The 16,295-nt window shown below is 43.0% G+C and overlaps 1 protein-coding gene across 5 annotated transcripts in view; it reads left to right on the top strand.

Annotated features, from left to right (window-relative positions):
* MYO1B (myosin IB) overlaps positions 1–16,295 on the top strand; it is a 104,046-nt gene that overhangs the window by 20,503 nt on the left and 67,248 nt on the right. For all 5 annotated transcript variants that reach the window (XM_048953461.1, XM_048953459.1, XM_048953463.1 and 2 more), the window contains 2 exons: positions 3,880–4,020; positions 15,988–16,103. In XM_048953461.1, coding sequence (XP_048809418.1) covers positions 3,886–4,020; positions 15,988–16,103 — 251 coding nt within the window. In that variant the 5' untranslated portion in view covers positions 3,880–3,885. The remainder of the gene's footprint in view (positions 1–3,879; positions 4,021–15,987; positions 16,104–16,295) is intronic.

The raw sequence follows: 16,295 nt of genomic DNA, 5'->3' as shown, positions 1-16,295 counted from the left end.
TTTGGGGGTTTGCCTGTTCTCTGTATCATCTCCTATTTATAGCTGTCATTAGTTCTCATTTCAGATGGGCTGATGATAAGACTGTTGTGGCTCGGGAGTTTTTAAATTTGCCATCTTTGAGGCCAGGAGGGACAGGAAGGATGAGATCCAGCTGGCCTCACTGGATGTGAGTGCAGGATGGAACTCCCAGCGCCTACAAGCAATAGATACCAAAAGCCTATGTCTAACAGTGTGCGGATAAAAGCGTGTTAGGGGTGTAGCGTGCCCAGCCCTTCTCCTGCAGAGCAAGTTGTGTCCAGCATAAAATAGGTCAAGCTGTGAGGGATTACTGAACAAGCTTTTTGTTTTGTTTTGTTTTGTTTTTTTAAATTCCCTGAGAATGGAAAAGTGTTGAAACTGTTCTCACTTCATTGAGTTAAGGCCTAGACACAAAACCAGAGCGAGGAGGAAGAGATTTGGCAAAGGGATGGAGAAAAGAGAGATGTTCTGAAACGCTGCCAATGTGTGCTGTGGGGATAAGGAAGGTAAATTTGGAAGATTTTAAGTGGGTGTGGTAGGGCTCTGGAAACGTTTGAAGAAGAATCTAAGTTTAAGACTGTGTTAGACGGGTTTTGCTTTTATGCTGAGCTAATTGGTTGCCGTATTAAAAATTCAGTGACTGGCAGCTGTAATCTTTTGTACAATGTTGTTGTTTTTTTTGATGTCTACAAAATGACATGTTGTGGTCACAAAGGGAGTGCATTATTTAAATCAATGGATAATTTCCAGTTTGAAATTCTGGACCAGTTTGCATAGAGCCTCACTTCCACCCCACAAAAAATCTCCCTTTCGAAAGCCTTCCTAGGAAAATAACTGAACATATAATGGTTCATGTTGGAAATGACCTTTAAGATCATCTGGTTCCAACTCCCCTCCTACAGGCAAGGGCACCTCCCTCTGGACCAGGTTGCTCACAGCCCCATCCAGCCTGGCCTTGAATGCTTCCAGGGAGTGGGCATCCACAGCCTCTCTGGGCAACGTGTTCCAGTGTCTCACTACCCTCACAGTAAAGAATGTCTTCCTAATATCTACTCCAAACCTTTCCTCTTCCAGTTTAAAACCATTTCCCCTTGTCCTTTTGCATCATGCCCTTACATATAAAAAGCCTCTCCCCAGCTTTCCTGTAGAGCCTGTTCAGGTGGGGTGTCTTTGTTTTAAAGGATGTAACCCATTCTGACTCTTTCCTCTAACCTAATTTCCTGTCTGCTGGTGCTCCCCAACCAGCACAGCTGTGGTTGTAATTGTTTCTGGTCTCTGAGCCGCTGAGAGCTCATTTTGGTCCCAGCCCTCTCATCGTCCTGGTTCTATGAACATCATTCTTGAGAAACTCTGAAAGGATGCCAGAATGTGTATGGAAGAAGAAGCAGGTTGCTTTGGTGTACAGTTGTACAAACTGTGGTGAACGAGCTCAGCGGGACTGATGAGGAAAGATTTCTATAAGTACTTGGGTGTGGATTTGGATTGAGTTTCTGAGCTTGGTGACATACAGCTAAAAAGTCTTGATGGAAGTTTCATCTTGCAATTTCAGCAAGGTTTTTTATGTGTAGTTATAATTATGCTTTTTGAAGTTTGTGTAGCATGTCAACTTTTTGAGTTTTCTTAGAGCTACTTTTAAAATTAGCATTTTGTGTTTTGAGGGTGTTATATACATGGATTTTCTCCAATTGATTAACTGCTTCTAGTGAGTTAAATTATGTATCACATTCAATCTTAATATGTTTCATGTAAATTCAGATGTTACTGTTGGCTTTCCTTGACAGTCTTGAAACACTGATGGCTGATTTTAGGGATATTATGCGGAACTTGAGCCACTGTGCAATTCAGATGTTTTTTAGGCTTCACTGTTTAATGGGATATCTGTAGGTATATTGTCTGTTCTTGATCACCTATGCTTATAATGTTTTCTGGCAGCCAGTGAAATAGTTTTACTGTAGCATGATATTAAATTATTGGGAGAAAAAAAAATACCCAGCAAGATGAAAATAAGCCTTTGACTGTAAAATTGAAATTCTTCAATGTGTAGGTAAGTTCAGATTTGTATACAAATTTCTGATCCAGCTTTTAGAAGTAGATAGAGTGTCTTTGTGCATCTGAGGTCGGGAATACGCAAGCGTTCCTGATGGGTTTGGCTGCTCTGGTCTTGAAATTCCCAAGCAGTGATGTATAGAGTGTGGTAGGCGGTACGTCATTTCACAATGGTAGATGAGGTATGCTATTCAGAAGTTTAATTTTAGGTTGTGATTGCCCATATTAGGACTTTTTTTTTTTTTTTTTGGCTACAGACCCATTATTTAATAAGTTCCATACTCAAGGACTTTTTTTTCAGCCTTCAAAAATTATTTGAACTTTAGTTGTTGCTCTATCGATAGTTATGGGATCACAGAAACAAGGCTGGTAGTGTAAAGAATTCGTCTTAGTGGGATGCAGAATTGAAGTGATACCTCTGGAAAGATTTTGTGAATGTTTAAGATATTTTGGGGGCTTTAGAGAGGTGAACTTTTAAGAACAAAAGCCTTTTTCTCTTAAAAAAAAAAAATATATATTTATCCAATGCTTATGTTTAAACCAAATGCTTTTTTGTTTGTTTAACAGAGTTGACTCAGCTTTGGTTGGTTACCATAGTTCATCACTGTTTTTGCTTTTCCATGTGAATTTCTAGCAATTCCCAGGCTTGGTTCAGGTTGGGGCCCTTGTTGTAGTGCTTCCCGTAGCTGCCTGGGGAGCTGTGCTTCTCTTTGCTGAATTTGGAAAAACATCAAACGTGACTTAAGCCCTGATCTGATGTCCCTCAAATGTCACTCACTGCTCAAAAATCAAACGGCATGTAGTGGTTGTGGACACGAGTGAGAGTTAAAAGGCTACACTTGTTTTAGATTAGCTGTCGAATGGGTTAGCTCCAATGGTGAGCTAACAGTGATTGTTAGGTAGATTTAGTTTCCAAAATGTCTTTTAACAGGCACTAACTGCTAGAAGACTGAGAAAAAAAAGTACTTAAAATATGCTGCCCTGATGCGGGGAGCAAGGACAGATTGGTAGTTTTCAGTAGCTGAGGAGTTCCGTTGCTGTGTTGTGTCACTGTAGCTGTGCAGTAGTGGGTTCCTGGTTTGTGTTGTCAGCAGAGTTGTTCCTGCTGCGGTGTTCATTCCCAAGCACACCATCATGATGCCTGAAATTGGTGACTGGGTGCTTGGAGCTCTCAAGAAGGCTCAGTGAATCTTCTCTAGCAGTTGGATGGGATGGGTAAGCACGTGGAAGGATCAAATAGGTGTTGACTTCTGGCCTCACCTTGACTTCTTCAACTGAATTACTTTATCAGCACTGGTTACGTTGATCTTGGCTCCCTGTTTTATCCCCGCTTCTGCCTTTTACCACTGCAATTATGTAGGTGTAGCTTCTTGTCATCAGGTGCCTTGTTACATCTTAAGCAATAAAATAACAAGTAAATATGTAACTTCATCAAGTCTGGTTAGAAAATGAAATAATTTGATAGCCTCAGGTAAACAAGACCAGCACTGTAATGAATTATATGCACTCTAGAGTACGTTATTCATTTCAGATAAAACAGGGGGAGCAACAGGGGAGCAAATTCAACTGCTTGGTTTCTGCTTAAAAGACGTTTGGGTTGGAGAAATGCAGGTAAGGTGAGAAGGAAATTCAGATCAGGATATGAACCTATCTGAGCTTTAATTTGAGGCACTGTAGGGAAAAAAATTAAAGAAGTGTCTTTTGATGGGGTTTTTGTTTGTAAGCCTTAGTATTGATGGTTAACACCTTGAAAAATTAGGATAATTAGAATAACTTTGAGCTCACTTTGCTCTTCTTTTCTTCCTTTCTTTGCAGGAGGAAATGGCCAAAATGGAGGTCAAGACGTCACTTCTAGATGACATGATAGGGGTGGGAGATATGGTTCTTCTAGAGCCGCTTAATGAAGATTCATTCATCAATAATCTGAAAAAGCGCTTTGATCACAGTGAAGTATATGTGAGTATATGGCAACAAATAGCATCCTCTGGGGACCTGCGTTGTCATTCTTGAAATGTATGTGTATTTACAAGGATATGGATTGACTGAATACCTGTACATAGGCTGTTGCATTAGGGACAGTTTTACCTTTCTTTAATAAAATGAAACAACAACAAAAAGAAAAAACTAAATTTGTCTCAGAACTCTTCTGGGAGCTGTAGACCTTCCTATAGTGGACTACCTGCATTTGAATTTTTCCACCTGGTGATTTTCCTTTTTGTTTTTCCCTTTTGTGCAACGTGTTTTCAGTTTTCATAAGAAACTGTTCTGGAACTGTTGGTAACATTGATTTTGATATTGTTTTTGTCAAAGGAGGATGAAGTTGCAAATAAGCAGCAGGTAAGGGACTTCTAGAGCAGGCTGATGTACAAACAGCGTGCGTCTGTAGTGTGCTAGGGCTGCTCTCAGTGGTGCCTGTTGCCTGTAAATTGCTGGAAAAAAAAGTTGTATACCTTACAATGGCTTGATTTTAAGCTTGGGTATACATGGAAGTAATCATCAAAATCTTCGGGTATATTAATATCTGAATGCTGATCAGTAGGAGAGTTTGTGAACTGACAGCTGAAGCACAGACTGGGAATGAAGGAGCAAACTGTGATTCCAATTAAGCCTTTCATTTCCTGCTTCGTCTCTTTGTTCCATTTTTGTTAAAATGTGCCTAGTGTTGCAAAGGCTGTAGGAACTTAATGATCTATAGAGACTTTGCAAGACCTCTGGTAAAAGATAAGTCTTTCAAGAGTGAAGCTGAAAAAAAGAGTTGAAGCCAAAATAGAGCTATGAGCTGCAAGCAATTGTCTGCAGCTTATTACAGTCTAATAGATGTGCTCTGTATTTAATTATACCCCCACTTAAATTTTCAGTGTGACTATATTTTTCCCCCTTGCTAAGCTTTTAGATTTTCATGGTTTCATTATGCTTTTTCGTTCCATTCTCCAGCATGGGAGGATCTGTATTGTTTTTATGTTTGCTTCCTCTATTCCTTTTTGGTTTTATTTTATTATAGTCTGTGCTTTTGTACCTCTGTCTTTGTACTTCATTCTTTTCTGCATCTTTATTCCAACATAACTTTCCTACTCAACCACGCCTGTTCTCTCTACAGAAGCACTAGGCTAGCAAATTACAGTTGCATCTATCTGCTTTTGTTTCACCTCCATCTTCTTACTTTTTGTGCTTGTGCTGGCATTTTAAACTAGAAAATGAAAATAAGATGAGGATTCTCAGGAGCCATGAAAACCTTGTTAGAGAAGAACCCAAAGCTTATCTGCATTTACAAACAGAGAGATTTCTTCCAAAATGGCTGAAGAATTCTCCCTGGTGACTTGAGAGTCACATTACCAAAAATTTCTCTCTTCCCTGAAGACGCTTCCTGCTCCCTTTGCTAAGCCTTAGGTGCCAATGCAGGCAGGTAGCAGTTGGATTCCTCTTTGCTGCTCTTCCATCCAGCTCCCTACAAGTCCTGCTGTGGCTGCCTCTTCTGGGATGTAGGAGTTCATCCAGTCCGTGGCTTGTGTGACGGACCTGAATTTTAGGGTTAGCACTGCATTCCTAATACCTACACTAAAAATGGGGGATATGGAATGATTCTACTTTAGCTCAAGAAGGAAAAGAGAAGGGAGATGTTTGCCTAAAGACTGAGCATAGAAGTCCTACCTTGCCCTATCTTTGGGTCCTGTTTGGAAGTTTGATCTAAAGCACTGAGGACAGAAAGCTGTTTGGTGCCTGTGCAGTCTGTTAATGAGGATTGCCATAAACCACATGGGAGTGGATTGCTCAAGACGTTTTGTGTTAACTGCTATGGACCACAACTTATTTATCTACATGTTTTTATATACTTTAGGGCAGAAATAAATCAGCTTGACTGACAATTGGGTAATCTGTTTTATTTTTATCACCTATTACATGCTAGCTGACAACCGTCTTCAAGCAGTTCCGTGAGGCAGTGACAGTGGAACCTGTGTTCCCTTCAATCTCTCATTCTGGCACTGAAGTGCATTGTAATTAGCTGTATTATGTGCTTTGGCAGGTGATAGAGGGTGTCACTTTTCTCTAGCAGCGTATGCTCCTTTGCCTTGCAGGTGGGAAAGACTAATACTTAAAGGAGCTCTGGTGGGAAGTTTGAACTGTTGCCAAAAACAAAGGATTTTGTGTATGTGTGTAGCTGAATTGTAATTTGTTGCAAATCCAGCATGTTGCAGTGTCATTTGCCCTCTTTGTCTCTGGATATGTTTGATAGTGTGACGGTTTTTTAAGGTCTTACAGGTACTGTTTGTGAATACGTGCTGTAAAGGCAGAGTGCTGCAGATCTCTGCAACTATTAGAGCATTTGGTATGTTTGTGATGGAAGGCCTCGCTATTCACATCCATGCCACTGCTACGTGTGGGAAGGTTATGCATGGCTTTGCTTCCCAAACCACTCGGGGAATAATACCTTCATTTCACATCAGTTGAATGCCCTGCAAATCTCTTACCACGATCGCTGTCTGAAGCACGAAGGCCCTCGCTGCATTAGCCAGGCATTACTTTTCAAACTTTTCTCTCCCTTCCCCTTATCGCCAGCCACTCTCCTCTTCCCAAGCCTCGCTCATGGAAACCACACTTTGCATTTCTGTTTTTAGACTTAGAAGAGCACAACGGAGCCTTTGTTCCATCTGGAAGCAATGTTTGCTTTGCCATGTAAAATCTGTAGTTTGCATGCTCTCCTGGAGAAGCTGAGTTAAACTGATACAGGACTACTGTTGGTGCTCCACAAAGACTGCAGGTTTCCTCAGTTCTAACAAGCTGCAGAAGTTGGCCCCTCACATCCATTTGGAGAGCAACAGTTTGAGCCTTTGGGATTGTAAGGTCACCTCTTATTTCATTACCCAGTTGTAGGCATTACCAAAAACGGTGTCCAAGTTTTAAAAAAAATGAAGTCAAACGGAAGCTGTATGAGCGGACTGAAATGTTTCTACAGCATCTGACCGCAGCTTTTGCAGCATCAGCTTTTAAGCAGTTTTCTGTGAATCAATAGCTGTGTCTGTGCTGCATATGTTAGTTTTAAAACCAAGCTGCAGTTATAAACCTTCAAAGGGGTTTGTTGTGGGGAATGAGACCTGTAATGTGAGTAGTTCTGAAAAAGCTTTAAAGTTGGCCAGACGTGGCATAATCGTGTTAGCCAGCCCTGTAGATGGATGTGAGTCAGATCAATCCCTCCGTGAACAGCGCCAGATCTCTCTCCATAGCCAAAGATGACAAGATAAATGGGCTCATTCCAGCAGAAAACAATACTATTTTTGTCTTTCCTAGTCTCTGTCATGATAGTTACATTTGACGCTGAATTTTTAATGTCGGAAATCCTAGTGCCAAGTCTTCTCTGCGACAGCTCCCCTTGAAGAGCTGGATCAGACCTGGATTCCCAGTGGTCCTCTCTTCAAACTGAGCACGGCCACTCTGAGCTCCTTCAAGAGGAACCGGTGCTTCAAAGTTGTCATGTGCAAACAAGGAAAAAAGTGTACTACCAGTCAGAGAACAGACTACAGCATGATTGCCTGTTGTTGGTTTTTATGTGTATTTGATGGAAAGTTTAATGGACTTGGGTGTTAGGTTGCATACTGGGCAGGAGGCCGTGCCTGTAAAAATAAACATGAAGGCTGGTGAAGCTGGAGCTGGGCCAGTTATTCTCTTAAAGACCATCAGATTCAGCTGTAATCTCGTGCTTTGGGGGAACGGCTTGTTGGGTAATGAATGTGTTAATTGGGAATGGGAATCTTGGAGTTTAGTCATGTCTGGAAATGCCTGGGGTACGTCTGACCAAGAAAAATCTCATTAAAAAGCTGCAATAGTCTATGATGTTATTTTTGCAGCTCTTAAACCTTTTATTGATAAAATCACTTTCTGTTCTGTAAGTATCAGTAACAAAGGGAGAGTTTCTTTAAGTTAGAGTAAAATGTGATTCATGACCAATGCAGCTAGCACATAGAATGTTGATTATTTGGAGGTCACAGGGAGCAGCTTGTGTGGTTAAAATGTGTGACCAAGAGACCGCATATTAACTTTCAAATACCTTCATAAAATTCAGCTTGTATACTGTGGATGAATTTTGACTCGTTCTGCTACACCTTCTCCCTGAACTTTTATTGTTCGCATTGATTTGACTGAAATGTGATCAGCCCATCCAGCCCAGCTGTTATTTTTCTTTTATACTTTGCAATGCTGACAAATGAGGAAGAGGGTTGGCATCTGTCTATCTGATCTATCTGATTCCCAGTGATAGTGGAGAACTGGGATAAGCTGAGGCATATATATTGCTCTGCAACTGATTTTCCTACTGGATGGGTTGTATTGGAGGAGCAGTCTGGAGGGACTGGTGCTGCGTGGGCATATCGGCAGCCTTTAGGGCCAGACGCCGCTCTGTTCTGCTGCCCTGCACATTTTTCCCCACAGTTATGTTGTTTCTTGAAGCCTTCCCAGAGAAGCAGAGGTCAACATTTTGTTCATGACAACAAAATGTTTGTTTGCTTTTTGTTCTTGTAGCATAACAGAATCTTTCTCTGATGTCAGCGTTTAATTTGTATTTTCTGCACGTGGAGTTTGTGGGCTGCTTTGGGCAAGAACACTCTTATGGTACTGAACACATGTTGTTTTATTACTGAGCTATTAAATATTTGGCATTCCAGTATAATAACTCAGTGCTAGCTGCTTGAGGTAACATCCTTGTGGCTGCCTTTGGTTGGCTGGCCTTGCAGTATGCTTGTGTCGCAGGCTGGGAAGCTTCCTGGGATGCTGTTAGGGTGTTTTGGGGGTAGCCTTGTTGTTTCTGGTTTGACTTTACTCAACTGTGTGTGTTACTGATTTCCTCCTTTTTTTGTGATCTTGCATGGTTCAGGAGTTTGCCGAATGGCAGTCAAACACAGTGGCTTTGTTTCTGCTGCACCCGTGTCTGATCTCCCAGTTATTATGCTGGGACGAAGAGGGTGGAAGATAGAAATACATAAATGAGACTGAAGTCTCAATATGAATTGGCCTTGCAAGATCACACCCCTCCATAAAACTTCACTGGTGGTGTGAATAAAAGAGTTCTGTGGTATTAGGATATATAAATGCAGGTTGCTGGTAAATTTTTAAATGCAATATGGTCATAGTGCTGGTTGAAGTTTAGTTTTATTCTCAATGTCATTGCTGTCTGAATTAGATCAGCATAATTTCACCGGCCTTTACAGGTTGTTTTCGAGGCTGGCTGGGGCCCTTGATCAGGTTTTCATGCAGGTTTGGAAGCGTTGTCTGAAGAGAGAGAAGGGACACTCACAGAGCCTAGGGCCAGAGCTGGGGGGTGAATTGTTGAGAAAGGGCAGGGGATGAGAGCAGATGCCTGGTGTGAGCCGAGCCCGTTCCTCATCAGCCTCCTTATGAAGAAAGCCTTGTAGAGCTGAGCAGTGCTCAGCAGCCACAGCAGTTTTCGGTCCTGCTGTGCTTCCCCACACCTCCTGCTCTCCTCCCACAGGGATGACTGCTGCTGCCACTTATTTCCCCCTCCATGGTTTCCCTTGTTGAGGGAAGCCACTCACCTGCAGCAGTAATACTGTTGCAGCTGCCACAGGTGAGAGCCTTGAGTCCATTGCTTTGGGTGTCAAGTGGGGCCTGTGTGCTCCAGGCATGTCTTCTCCAGCCATATCTGGTGTAATGAAAAATATTCTGCCTCCCTCTGAATCTTTCTCTGCATGTTATCTGGTCAGACTTCCCTTTGGTCCCTTGACCCTTCACATCAGCACACCTGATAAGCAAATGTGATCGCTCAGCAGGCCAAGGTGCCAGCAGCCAGCAGGTGGGTTTGCTTTGAGCCTTGGGGTGCTCAGCAACAGGAGAGCTGATTGTCTCAAAGCATTGCTTTATTTCCTTTCCTCTTTGTATGCCACCCCCAATGCTAAACATGGCAACGGAAGCGTAGGGCTCTATGCAATACCTGCTTAAAGAAACAAAAAATAACATTAAAAATCAGGTGAATGTGGTGGGCTGCGTGGAAGGGTCTTCTTCCCTACACACTGCTTGCTGCTTTGGTATGGCTCTTTGAAAAAAGAGAGAAGTTGGTGTGGGAAGTGTCTCTCATAGAGCCCCAGCAACTTCGGCAGCATTGGCTCTGCCTCAAAATCTTGTTCCTTCACAGAGGCAATGATGACATGTTGGACATTTAGCAGTGGTTTTCGTGCATGTTGTTTGATATAAAGACACAAAAGATTAATCAAAGACTGGCACAGAGCAGAGAGAGCAGCAAAAATGTCCGAGTGCTGTAAAACCATGATCCTCACACTCAGCACATAGGCCAGCCCTGGCTGCAGCCTGCTGGGAGACTTTCTTTCCCCATTTTTTATCCATACAGGTACGTTTTATCTATACAGAAATAATGGAGTCAAAGTACTCCATTAAGGCACGTGTCCCCTCTTTAATGTTTTCTGCTGTTGTTTCTTATTTGTGTGGAGATGGGTTTTCTTGGCACAGGCACTATCCAATCCCCAGTTGCAGTTGCTTATGAAAACAAGTCTTTATCTTTTCCAAAGCTAGCAAGCACTTACGTTGCAGGATACTTAAGTGCTGTCTTTAAAATTGCTCATGTCTGCCTTGGGCTGACTTCCTCATCGCATACTTTACAGGTTTCGCCTATCATTGCATCCTCTGCAGGGATCCTCTGAGAGGAGTCAGCATTCAGAGTCCGAGAGGTGGGGGATTGAGGTGATTAATCATCTTCATTAGTAATGCCATTGAGCTCTGTCAGGATGATCGTGAGGTTAGCAGTAATACTCAGTGAGCAGTGAAGTCTGTGCCCTCCAGAAACTCAGAAGAGAAACCTGATAATCTGTACACACGCATCCTCTTTAAGTACTTGCTTCAGCATGTTATGCTCGAGCACCTTTCTCTGCAGAATGCTCCGTTGTTACTTCAGGGCTCTGAAATGATTGCTGTGTGATTAAGGGCTTGATCCTGGCTGCTGCAGGTTACCGCAGCCTGTTGGGGCTGTTTGCACAGCAGCTTGCAGGACCCAGCCTGTGCTGAAGAGGATCTTGCTATCCTTTTTGACACGGGCTGCTGTGTTGCGATTGGTTGCTCTGGGATGTGTGCAATTCTGCCTTTGTGTTACCTGCTTGAGCTTTGTTTCTTGAGTCATTTCCACAGCCACAATGTACGTGGTGCATGGCAAGGATATACACTAACAGTATTACAACATGCAGCCTGTTTCTGGGCCTGAAGTGCTGGGCTCAGGAGGAGGGTGGTCTTGGGGCAGAATATTTTAATCATCTTGGGATAAGTAGTGTTTGTTCAGAAATCCACCACTGCGTTTCTTCACTTATACAAAGAGAATTAGAAATGACTAAGTTAGAGTGAGATATATTTAGGAGTATTGAGAAGGGGAACTTTAGAGGGCTCACTCTATATAGAGAGTAAGACCAAATATATCAGTTTGGTTTAGAAGTTCAGGTTACTGCAGAATAGACATGCAAAAAGTGAATTTTTAGCACTGGCTTCCTTTGCAGTTAGGTGTGTAGCAAAGTACTTCCTTATCTGCAGCACCTCACCGGTCACCACAGCTGCTTCAGAATTCAGCAAGAGCTTTGGGAAATGCTCTATTTGCTGGGAAAAGCCAATTTGATGGCTCCAATTGCAGAAATTGCTTTTGCTAACTGAGGATTAGTGCACGTGTCACATTAATAATAATAATAATTGAAAAATCAGTGCTGCCCCAGTGTTTCATTCTGGATTCTCTCCAACAAAACCTGGTCACACTTGTCTTTGATCTTACTTGGACGTTTTTCTTTTCAGTTGCTTGTCTTAGTGATCTGAAGCAGTCAAAATCTCAGGAACTCAGTTCACATGAGCTTAATCGGTGCTGAAGAAATGCACGCAATGTGTATATGGACTATTAAAATTGGCCTGTGTGTCTGGAAGGGCCTGCACCCCCACTAGCAATCTTACTTTATGAGAAGTTTGTTTTCTGTTTCTGTGCTAAACATTAAAAAATGCACAAATAAATGGAGTAGACCTTGCTGGACCTTGGGAATTGAGCCCCCTATAGCACATTTGTAGAGTCCTGTATCTATTGTGCATTTTATAGCAGGAGGTGTTTTTGCAGCAACATCTTTTCCTGGCCAGTTGCAGGCTACCACGTGCGAGAGACTGTTTTGATGCTGTTGTTTGAGCTGCCATGCGTGTTGTGGAGCAGTGATGGTTTTTAGTGAACAGGTGAAGGCACATCATGATTTTAAACTCTGCAGAAGATTGCGTTGTGTTGGGTGCCACGGGTCCAGAGGATGTTTCACAGATGCTGCTAAGGCAGCTTCTGCAGCTCCTGTTCTGCAGCTCTGACTACCGCTGGCAGTGTTCCCTGGCTTCTGCAGCTGCAGACTCCTCTCTTCTGGACCCTTGGGATATTTCAAGATTAACTCTGACAGAGGAAAAACAGCTTTACTGATATACTGTAGTGGTAACTTCTTGCCCTAGGCTGCTAGGTTTGCATTCACTCCTCAGAGGAAAAAGTAGGCATCAAAGCATCTTACAACTTGCACCTCCAACATCTTGGAGGAGCAGCGTACTGAACATTGCTTCCTTTTCTCATTGGGTTATAAAGTTTTCTTCTGCTTGGGCCTTAAGCCCTTAAATTCACAGGAAGGCGTTGTCTGTGTTTCTTTGTTCTTTGCAGTTCACAGCTGCAGTGTTAGTGCTTGGCAGTATAGTCATTGCAGTGGAGCAGGTTCACTGATTCAAGCGAGAGTCGTAGCATCATTAAGGTTGGAAAAGACCAGTGAGATCATCTAGTCCAACCATCCAATGGGTCCATTTGATCCAGGTTCAGGATAAACACACAAAGGAAGCAGAATTTGCCTCTGTCAGTCCTTGCAGTAAAGAAGAAGCTCAGAGAAAGGTCTATAATCAAAATTCTCTCATTAATGAAAATTGAGGAGACAGCAGATCTTGTCCAAACTCGCATAACAAGGCCACAGCAAAGCCAAGACAGAAATCAGATTTCCTGCCTGCACTCTGTGCTGTCATCACAAGGCTGTTCCTCTGGGGTTAGTTTTTTTCCTCAAACAGAGAGGATGAAGGCTCTCTCAGTCCCTGGGGTGCTGCTGTATGTCTCCCACTGCCCCTCAGCATACTCCTTCCAGCACTGGAATGTTACTGCTCCTGTTGCTTGCTCAAGGGTTTAAGCCATTTAGTTTGTTTGTTTATCGTGGAGTTCTGCTGGGAAGGCAGATGTTATGTGGGAAAGCTATTTTCTGGATCTGTTTATCCCAGTTAGGCAGAATCTCACAGACCACCGCTAACAAGTAGTGGTGTCAGTTTTGAGACACTGGCATTCTAGAAGAGGGTGTATCAGTGTATCAGCTCTTGTGAGCAGCCTTGCAGCACAACTGATGATTTCTTGGCATGCTGTGGGTTGGTGTTTAAAATGGGCATGTATACAGCTTTGTTTCTATACAGTCCTTTGACCTTTTGAAATATTGGTATTTTAGGAATTGAGCTGTATTCGTACATGTCTGACAATAGATAGCTGACTTGAATTCCCAAAATACCTCGTCTGGGCAGTACTTAGCTATGATGAGATGCTTCTAAATAAATCTCATATGAAAGCCTGTATTCAAATTTAAAAATGAAGCTTTTCACTTTCACCCATCTTTCTTTGCTTTGGCATGTCAGGGTACTTCAAGAATGCAGCAATCAAACTTCATGCTTTTATGGCAGCAGAACAGCTGGGAATGGCAGGTCTTTGAGTTGCAGGGAATTGCAGTTTCAAAATATAATCTTTCAGATCTGGTTTGCACGTGTCTTCTGCTGGTAGTTTTCAACATAAAGTTCAAAATGAGCTGAATTCAAGGTTTGTGAGGAAGCGAGTTAGCATACCCATGTTTTATCAGGAAGGAGTCCTAATGGGATATCCATGCACTTGTGAAGACCAGAAAGCTACTTGTTTTGGGGTACTTGTGTTTGTCCAAGCATCTGTAGGCTGCAAATTGCCAGCTCTGTGTATGCTGAGAGAGCAGGGCAAACTCTGTAGAAAGCTCATTTTGGGGTTTTCTTACAGCACAGAGAAGGAGAGCAGGCACAAGTGGAAACCACTTTCCTTGTTAAGGGGAGGATGACCACGAAACTAGAACCACTTAGTGTTTGAAAGAGGTGTATGTAAGCACACATGGCAGCATGTCTTTGCAAGAAGCAGAAATCTTAGTTATTTTGTAAAGGCACAGATCCACTTTGTGACTGAATGAGCAGCCTGTGTCGGAGAGCCTTTGTGGTGCTTCCCTCATTAAGCACACATTTAGTCGTCCCTCTTGTGAGCTGCCACAGCTGCTCTGGCCACTCAGATGCAAAGTACCCCAGGCTCTTTCCCCTCCCCTTGCTCTCTGGGTGCCTGGTCCAACCAGCTCAATCCGATTGGCTCTACTCTAGCTCAGATGCATGGGGGGAAGTATTTTGCAGAAGATTCCTGGCCAGTTTCAAAGGAGAGGAGAAACTATGTGCTGTTTGAAAATGGTGAGCCTCGAGCCCAATTAGCTGAGTGTTGTGCTTCATTGTAGCAGCAGTTGCAGGATGAGCTGTCAGCAGTGGCTGCTTCTGTTTCATCCTTTGGGCTGCAGATGCTGTGAGGGTGAGCTGCTAGGCTCTGCAGCCTCATGCTGCTTGCTCTGTTGCTGCACTTCAGGTTGTTTAATATCAGACAGCAAGTGCTTAGTGGACTCACAGCTTGTATGCATATGCATGCTGTGGAAGGTGGGAAGTGTCGCTCCCCTTGCTTTCTGCTTAGGGCTTGGTTTTTGTTTAACATTTAGCAGAAAATTGCTTTAGACGTGAAGGTCAGATGGGGGGTGGTTATAGCAGTCAGCATTGTTGGTTTGTGGCTCCTCAGTGCTCTGCTGAGTAACTCGGGCTCCCCTCTGCTCCCATTTAGCAAATGCTTACTGTAGCATTTCCTTCCAGGAAAAGCTGTGGGGATAAGTCCAAGTGGCAATCGTGAGGTGCTCAGGTGTTACAGGGAAGGAGCCATTTAAACTCAAAGATCTGTGCAAGAATTGTTGTTTTTCTTCAGCAGTTCCTATCAGGGATAATCCTAGTGGGAACCTGTGGCTTTTGTGTGCAGCTGTCACACTTCCAGGAAGCCCCGCTTATTGGAAAACCCGTGTTTTGCCTGGTGTTCTTAATCATTTGATGTCTGGGAAAGAGATACCAAATGCTGGGCTTTCACTTTGTGCTTGCTCAGTGCCTGCAGGTGGGATTGGAGGGGTTGTGGCACTTGCCCCGTGGATGCTAACCCACTGTCATTCCACTGGGTGCTGTATGGGATCTAAAGGAAAACCAATGCATTACCCACCATTTTCCTCCAGTAACACAACTGTGTTTAGCATCTGGAAACCAAAGCAATGCTCTGTGTCTGCTGGGGCACCGTGGCAGGACTTCAACTGGTTTCGGCTTTGCCTTCAAATCTCTCTATTGACAGAACCCTATGAGAGGCCATCAACCTGTAAGTGTATTTTCCCTGAGTGCAGGAGGGAGTGTGACCGCACACAGTGCTGCTTCTCTGCACTTCTGTACAGCGAAGATCATGCTGTTTGCCATGCAGATGGAGTGGGTCCTTCATGAACATCTATGTCCTCTCCCTTTCTCCTCCAGCTGAGAGAATCAGAGAAATATTTGTATGGTAGGACTTTGTTTAAAAACGTTCATGAGAGGCATTCCATTCTGCAGAAGTAGCTACAGACATATTCGATGAGACCTGAGAAGTGTTTCAGTGTGGATACATATTTATTCTTTGTCACAACTGGGCTTTTTTCTTTTCTTCTTTTTTTTATAATTGTATGTTTGTTTGTTATTCTTCCTTGCGCGTTAAATAGAAATACATGAAAAGCAAAAGTATTTTAAAAAGAAAACTCCATGATTTTTTTTTCCACTGTTTTCTTTCAACAGACATACATCGGCAGCGTGGTGATATCAATAAACCCTTACAGACCTCTCCCCATTTATACTCCAGAGAAAGTTGAAGAGTACAGAAACCGGAACTTCTATGAACTCAGCCCTCACATGTAAGTACAGCGACAGCTTTCATTTCAGGCTGCCTGTGAGCAGATGGTACCAGCTGTCTTTCTCATCAAAAAGTCCGTGCCCGTTAAAGCAGTCCCCTCACGATTAGTTTATACTGAAGAGAAGCCAAGAAGAGTTACACTTTGTATTTCATGTATTTAGGCTCTAGTATGTGCACTTTGGAACATTTTCCT

This window comes from Lagopus muta, chromosome 8 (assembly GCF_023343835.1).
Source record: "Lagopus muta isolate bLagMut1 chromosome 8, bLagMut1 primary, whole genome shotgun sequence".
In the NCBI taxonomy this organism is placed as follows: domain Eukaryota; kingdom Metazoa; phylum Chordata; class Aves; order Galliformes; family Phasianidae; genus Lagopus; species Lagopus muta.
Note: the sequence above shows the minus strand (reverse complement) of the source record. Positions and strands in the feature narration are given on the sequence as shown.